The 8,459-nt window shown below is 45.4% G+C and overlaps 1 protein-coding gene across 1 annotated transcript; it reads left to right on the top strand.

Annotated features, from left to right (window-relative positions):
• The first annotated feature begins 7,537 nt into the window (after nucleotides 1-7,537).
• LOC116884901 (40S ribosomal protein S2-like) lies at nucleotides 7,538-8,047 on the top strand. The gene has a single exon (XM_032886128.1). It carries the CDS (start codon nucleotides 7,538-7,540, stop codon nucleotides 8,045-8,047), a length of 510 nt encoding a protein of 169 aa, XP_032742019.1.
• Nucleotides 8,048-8,459: the final 412 nt, after the last annotated feature.

The raw sequence follows: 8,459 nt of genomic DNA on the forward strand, positions 1-8,459 counted from the left end.
TGCCACCACCACCTGGCTATTTTCAATTTTTTAAAAGACGTGTGTGTGCTGTGTATACATGTATTTGCACATGCACAGATAGTACAAATAGTTTTCGTGTGGAGACCAGAGGCCAATGTTGGATTTCTTCCTCCATAGCTCTCTACTTATGTTTTGAGACAAGGGTCTCTCACTGAACCTGGAGAGCTCACAGATTGGCTCGGCTGGTTGACCAGCAAGCCTATGTGCTCAGCACTGGGATTGTACCACTCACTCATTGTTTTATATGCATGCCAAGAATCAATATTCAGATCCTTGTGCTTGTACAGAGCGATTTACCAACTGAGCCATCTCTGCAGTCTGAAAAAAAAAAAACCTTCTTAAAAAAAGGGGGTGGTGGTAAGAGCACTGGTTCCAGAGGTCACTGAGTTCAATTCCCTCAACCCAGTGGTCCTGATGGGATCAATTCTGGTGTGTCCAGAGAGGAGAGTGACAGTGTACCCACATGGTGGTAAATACAATCTTCTGTCGGGCTGAGGATCCAATGCCTTTTCAAAGGTCCTGAGTTCAAATCTGGCTCACAACCATCTGGAGATCTGATGCCGCTGGTCTGTCTGAAGACAGCTACAGTGTACTTATATGAAATAAATAAATTGATCTTAAAAAAAAAAAAAGAAGCTCCCAGTTTGTAAAACAATGCTACCTATGATCTAGGGAGATGGCTTGGTGAATAATATGCTTGCTTTGTAAGCAGAGGGCTTGGGTTGGATCCCCAGAACTCATCTTTTAAAAGACTAGTATTGTACACCTGAAATCCCAATGCCAGAAAGATGAAGACAGGCAGGGTCTCTGGAGCTTGCTGACCAGTCAGTCTAGCTTACTTAGCAAGCCATAGGCCAATGAAAGATCCTATCTCAAAACCCAAGGTGGATGGTACCTGCAGAATAACTGCGATTTTCCTCTTGGAGTAAGCATGCATCACACACACACACACACACACACACACATGCACGTACACATAAGCACGCACACATACACTATATGCTTACTACAAGATATTCATGAAAACCTCCCCCCCAAGTCAGAAAGTTTAAAGACTGTACAGAAAGCCGAGCATATGGTGGCACAAGTCTTTAATCCCAGCACCCAGGAAGCAGTGGCGGGCAGATCTTTGAGTTCAAGGCCAGACTGATCCACAGTGCATGTTTCAGGACCGCCAGGAGTTACGCAGAGATGCTGTCTTGGAAAACAAAAACAAACAAAAATATGGAGACATTCAGTAAAAAGATGTTGAGGTGACAGCTGTCCCCTGAGTGGAAAAGGATAATCAGTAGTGGCAGGAGAAATGGAAGGTTTAGGAATCCTTTGGGGTGGGTTGAATACGGAGGTCAGATCTAGCCACAGTTGCTGACGCTGCAGAGGGGCCCTGAGTCTGCTCTGCTCCTGACACATTTGAGAAGCAATGAATTCTGAACCTGTTCCTGGTTCCTTTGGAGCCAGCGTGGACACTTTGCTGTGTCCTGATCAGCTTGGGTGATTAACCCTGCTCAGCAAGGCAGTCCTCATAAAAATGGCCCTGAACCCTCTTACTAACATGGAGGTGCCATAAATGTCAAGCAAGGAGAATTAGTGCCCCGCAGGTTCATAAACGAGAAAGCGTGTCAGGGCTTGAGGAAGCCACAGCGACTGGAGGGCATCGAGCTGTCTTTCCCAGCTGTGTTTTAGTTGCAGGGAGATAGGAAGCCGAAGAGTTAGCTGCTGGCTTGGAGCCTTTTGTGAAAGGCCCAGTTATCAACATGTCAGTTACGCTTCCCTTCTGCTCAGGGCTGCTTCCAGGTGAAATGGGACATATTTTGAACTTGCACTAACTCAGCCAGGAGGAGGAGGAACAGTCTTAACATACCCTGCCTCGGGCAGCCTCGGATTCTGGGGAAAAAGCATCATCCAGTGTCCTACCTTTTCCAATCCTTGACCCACCTGTCAGCTAATTAGTAGGGAGCCCAGGTGTTCTCCCTGCCTTGATCCGATCCCCTGCTAACCATCTGTCCAGTTGGCTTTTGATGCACCCCACATGTCTCGCAGCCCTGGTCCCCTTTCTCTTCCCCCCTTTTAATTTTGCTTTCTCTTTTGCATGCAACCCACCAACTAAAAATCAGTAGGATCTGATGCTAAGTATGTCATTGTGCTGGGCCCTGGAACTAGTACGGGGGAGGGAAGGAGGGAGAAATGTGATCTGAAGGTCCTACCACAAAAGAACTAGCAGCTAGCTATGTGAGTACACACACACACACACACACACACACACACACACACACACAAGCAAGCACAGAGGAAAAGTAGAACAATTGAATAGAATAGGAGCTAACGGCAGTTTTTAAAAAAAAATTATTTATTTTATGTATCTGAGTACACAGTAGCTGTCTTTAGACACACTAAAAGAGGGCACCAGATGCCCATTGCAGATGGTCGTGAACCACCATGTGGTTGCTGGGAATTGAACTCAGGACCTGTGGAGGAATAGTAGTCAGTGAGTGTTCTTAAACACGGAGCCATCTCTCCAGTCCCTGAATGGTAGCTCTTTTTAAAATAAGCTTTATTATTTTCAGAAGTTGCAAAAAAACCAGAATTATAACACACCAGAATTAACCAGGCACAAAGTCTCCGCAACTTAATAAACTTTCGTACAGTTAGAGTTGCCGTAGCTCATATATACCTGAGGATGAATGCTTGCCAGGCCTGCCTCTCGGGGGGCATTGTCTCTGTGCTCTTTAGCTGGGGAGATGAGAGAGCACTGCTGCGATTCCCGTGTTCAGAAGAGGAGGCTGAAGCTTGGTAAAGAATGCTAGAACTCTTTCTTAAGGGCCCAACCCCGATGTTTGCACACTGTTCTGTTTGATGTTTTGGTGTGTCAGCCACGATAAAGAATCTAGGGTTCCTGACAGCATGGAGAGAGGGTGGGGTCTGCAGGGAGCTCATTTTAAGGACACTATGCCCTTTGTTTCCCCCCAACACCTCTTCTGTGCACTCGCAACCCCAACCTGATCCATACCCCAATTCTGAACCCAATCCTTTGCACCCTAGTATCAATTTGATAATGAACGAAATTATATAAGCACTGCTGCGAGCTCACAGAGCATCTTAGATGATCTAGGGACCAGTTCTAGTGAATGTCAACTCAATGACTAATGAACCTTAATATATACAGGTAAATTTATCGATCAACTTTATATCTTACATTTAAAGTTTTGATATGAAAATCACGAATTGAATTTACTTCTTTTTGTTTGTTTTGCTTCGTCGTTGCTGGGTCTTTTGTCTTGTTTTATTTCGACATATGGTCTTGCTATGTGACTCAGGCTGCCCTCTAACTCAGGAGCCTCCAGCCTCAGCCTCCCAAGTATTAGGGATTAAACACATGCACCACTAATAGCGATTGTCAACTTAAAAGTACCTAGATTGCTGCATGGTGCTGTCACAGGCCTTTGATTCCGGCACTGTGGAGGCAGAGGCAGGCAGATCTTTGAGTAGGAGGCCAGCCTGGTCTACAAAGCAAATAAGTTCCAGATCAGCCAGGCTTGTTACACAGAGAAACACTGTTTCAAGAACCATTTGTAGTGACTAATATGGCTACCCTCCCTTCTCTGCATTATTTCTGACAGAAGCAGTTTTTCATTCAATTCTGCTTCACGCTTAAGATCAAACCCAGGGCCTTGCCCATCCTGAGCACTTGCTCTGCCATTCAGCTGCAGTCCCAAATTCTCTCATTTAAAATTTAGAGCTTGGAGGCTGGAGAGATGGCTCAGTAGTTAAGAGCACTGACTGTCCTTCCAGAGGTCCTGAGTACAATTCCCAGCAACCACATGGTGACTCACAACCATCTGTAATAGGATCTGATGCCCTCTTCTGGTGTGTCTGAAGACAGAGACAGTGTATTCACATATATAAAATAAATAAATCTTAAAAAAAAAAAGAGGGTAAAATTAATCACCCAAGAGTAATGTGTGTATCAGAATCGATCGATCTGAGTTGTCTCTGGCATGAAGTCTCTTTGAGGACTGTTATCTAGACCAGATGCAACTTTCCAGGGTAGATTTATTTTTCTCCCTTTAATCAATACTACATTTGACTGCATACAGTCAGAGTCACTTTAAGTTTTCATTTGTGTTAGCGTTGCCAGCAATATCCATTATGAATCGGGTCTCGGCCTAAGAGTTCATATCTATTTCTCAATTAAAGCATTGAGAAAATTGAGGGCATTCTGTGCCACAGAAAGGACTAAAAGAACAGAGACTCAGACTCAGGCATGGAGAGATAAAGACGAGGATGTCCCACGTGGTGGCTAGTGTCAATCGTCTGTGTGACCGAATCTATATCCATCTGGAAGAGGGGCCTTTGGCCTCCTATGGAGGATTATCTTGATTATACCTGATGTGGGAGAAGCCATCTTGACTGTGAATGGGAATGTTCCCTGAGCAGGGGATCCTGGCTAATAGTCTATGCAGAAAGCTAGCTGAGCACTAGTTTTCCTTGATTGGTCTCTTCTTCTTTTTTTTCTTATTCTGAGACTTAATTTAGTTTATGGGCGTGTATGTGCCATACTGTATGCGTGGAGTCAGAGGACGAGTTAGGAGTCAATTCTCCGCATCGATTTTGTTGAACCAGGGTCTCTCTTATTTCCGGTGCTCCATGGCGTACTCTCCGATAGATGGCCTCGTGAGCTAGAGCTGATTCTACCCTGTCTGCTCTCCATAGGAGTATGGGGATTACACACACGACCGCATCAGATCCTTATGTGGGTTCCGGGGATTGAGCTCAGTCAGCAAATGCATTTACCTGCTGAGCCATCTTCCCAGCCCGTCCTCTGATATTTGATTGCAGGTGCAATACGGCCAGCTTCGATTCCTGCTGCGTTTCCGGCCCTGATGAACTGGAGGTGTGATTCCATCTTTCTGGGATTTGAGACAGGAAGGATCGCAAATGTGAGGCCAGCTTCAGCCACACAGTCAGACCCTGTCTCAAAACAACAGAAGAATAAAGACAACAAAAGAAAAAACAAGAGTAAAAAATGGCACTTACAGTAATGCCAACTGTTGTTGTTTATTAGAACTTACTACGAACTTTCTCTAAATACCTGTGGTGGTTCGAGTAGGTATGGCCCCCATAGATACTCCCACAAATTCCTCATGTGTTTGACTGTTGGGAGAGGGCCCACCCAGCCTTCGTGAGGCTCTGGGTTTGATCCCCAGAATCATATAAATCCAGTGTGATGGTATGAACCTACAACTCCAGCCCTCAGGAGGGGGAGGCAGGTGTTGGGAGCGATGCCCTTGAAGCCCTCCATTATTGATGTTATTATTATGGTTAGTGTTAAGTATGACTGAGTTCATGGAAAATCCCCAGCCAGCTACAGAAGACTAATACAAATCTGGTGGTCAAGAAAAATAATCATATGATAAAGACATCCTGCTGACTAATAGATATGACAAACCCGTGACCTTTCTGACAACCTGTCAACATCAGCCTACTCCCTGACCACACGAATATTGTGTCCTTGGCCTGCGTAAATGTTTCTTACTTCCCCCCTCCCTCTGTTACCCATGTTATGGTATAAATTCAGCCTTGGGGAAAAATAAAATTGTCGCCTTGATCAGACTCTTGTCTTGGCGTCCTTCTTCGAGTCCCTTGTCCCCCATTCTCTTCCAGGTACCCTCCAGACCCTTCTCTTACAGGCAGGAGGATCAGCATTTCAGAATCAGCTTCAGCTACAAAGTGAACTTGAGGCCAGTCTGGGCAATATGAGACCCTGTCTCAAAACACACATCAGCACAAGGCAGAATTGTTGCGCTTCCCCAACACTTATTCAGTATTTTCAATACCTTTCTGCATCAGTCTTACAGTAAGAAATGAAGGCAGTCGTGCCTAGACCCAGTCCTGCCAAGGAGCTTGTAGTTTAATGAAGGATACCAAGAAACGAAAGAAACTGGAGGCGTAGATTATAGTTCCAACAGGGACTAGCTTGGGTGCTGGGAGCCAACCGAGGACTGGGACTCAGCTCAGTGCACAGTGTGCCCTCCTCACCAGCACCAGGCTAAATATCCAAGAAGAGGCATCTGTGTCACACACAGTATAAGTGAGCAGGGGGCAGAAAGACAGGGTATGGAGGTATTTGCTCCCAAAGGGTACTACTCTTTGTTTTGTTTTGTTTCAAAATAATTTTTTTATTTATTATTTGGAAATGTCACATCAGGCTCCCTAATCATACTCACCTCCTAGGTCCACCTCCCACCACCACACACACACACACATACACGAAGAAAATTAAAAACAAAATCAAAACCAAGTCCAATTTATGGGGCTCATATCCTCCCTGGAGTATTGTCAAACTCCCAGTTGACGCCCCTTAAAGAAAACAGAGTCTTCCCCGACCTGCACACCTGCCAGAAGCCCTCAATAATGGAGAGCTACACTTTAGCATCTTACTACAATTTTTAAAAATCTATTTATTATGTATAGTGTTCTGCCTGCATGTATGCCTGCAAGCCAGGAGAGGGCACCAGATCCCATTACAGACGGCTGTGAGCCACCCTGTGGTTGCTGGAAATTGAACTCAGGACCTTTGGAAGAGCAGTCAGTACTCTTAACCTCTGAGCCATCTCTCCAGCCCCCTTATTACGATTTTTAAAACTTCTCTCTAATGGTGTTCTGTCTAGGTTGTTACTTGGGGGGGGGTGGTAGAGGTTGTCCTAGAAGTCTTTTCTGTCCTTCTTTCAGTATTAAGAACTTTGTGAAGGAGTCGTGAACACGAACGGCAATAGCCCCTTGATCCCAGCTCACCTAAGTTTGAATTCTGGGTCTGCCTCTTACTGTGAAATTTGGGGCAGTTTATTCCTAGTGCTAAAACATCTTGAAATGGAAGTAACTGTATCTACACACACACACACACACACACACACACACACAAGTTGCCATGAAGGTTAAGTGAATGTAAACCATTTGGGGTGTGTCTTAGTTCAGGTTTTATTGCTGTGAACAGACACCATGACCATGGCAACTCGTGTTAAGGACAACATTTAGTTGGTGCTGGCTTACAGGTTCAGAGGTTCAGTCCATTATCATCATGGCAGGAAACACGGCAGCATCCAGGCAGGCACAGGCAGACGTGGTGCTGGAGAAGGAGCTGAGGTTTCTGCACTTGCTCTGTAGGCAGCAGAAGGTACCGTGTACCACATCGAGCATAGCTTGAACATAAGATCTCAAAGCCCACCTCCACAGTGACACGCTTCCTCCAACAAGGCCACATCTCCTAATAATGCCACTCCTTGGGCCAAGTATATTCACACCTCCACAGTAGACAATACTAGCTTCTGTGGAAGAAGGGGCAGGAGTCTTAGAGACTGTAACCAGTTTTGGCTGTGGTTGTGACCACAGCTTGTGGAGGCCACGCTGAGGACAAAGAGTAGATGCCTGTCATCAAGCTGTGCCACCTAGTAAGGACATGACAATGGTGTCTCTGGAGCAGATATAGAGATCTGCCTTCTCCCTGCTGAGTAAGAAATCCATGATAATTGGCTTTTCCCTAAGAACATCCCTAAGGGATGAAGATTATGCCAGTGCAGACCCAGACTTGGCTGCCCAGCAGACCTGGTTCAAGGATTTTGTCAGTATTAGGGACTACAGTAGTCATGTTGATCTTGATGATAAATGCTCCAAGAAGACAGCCACTGCCATCGTCCTTGTGTGGAAAGGAACTAGGGAAACAAGATTGGCAAGCCTCACAGTTTCACGCAAGGTGACAGGCCAGTGTGTCTCTGTGATGATATGTCTCATCCCTCCTCCAAGAAATGTCCTCTCTGCTCCTGTGCCTAAGAAGCTGCTGCTGCTGGTCAACATAGATGACTGCTACACATCAGCCAGGGGCTGCACTGCCACGCTGGACAACTTTGACAAGGCCACCTTCAATGCCATCTCTAACACCTACAGCTACCTGACCCCCTTGTTGACTTTCACTAACCTGTGCAGATCTTTGTCTTTGAGATCTGGGATCTGGGACCTGGAAAGAGCAGGGTAGACTAAGCCTGACGCTGTGGACAACCTTACTTTAGCTTTAGTGTACTTTATACTTGAAGGCAGCAGAGGAAGCAAAGATCCAAGAAAGGTTGATTGAGTTCAGATAAACATGTAAATAAATGTCAGTAAAAACATAACAAATTTTAACAGAGCAGCCATTTCCCAGAAGTTTCTCAGGACAGGCCAATTTAAAGACAACACCTGCCATGTAGTGTAGGTTATATCTGGGAAAGCCTGAAAGCAAGACAGAGAAGGCCATATCCAGACTGAGGGCACACTGAGGACAGCACTCAACATAGCCATTCACTAGATTTGGTTCTAGAGCTCTATTCTGACATCCAACAAGAGTAAATGTGTCTTATAAGAAAAATGTAAACGTTTGTCACAGGGGGCATGAAATCATATCCAAGAAC

Source organism: Rattus rattus, chromosome 15, assembly GCF_011064425.1.
Source record: "Rattus rattus isolate New Zealand chromosome 15, Rrattus_CSIRO_v1, whole genome shotgun sequence".
Classification (NCBI taxonomy): Eukaryota; Metazoa; Chordata; class Mammalia; order Rodentia; family Muridae; genus Rattus; species Rattus rattus.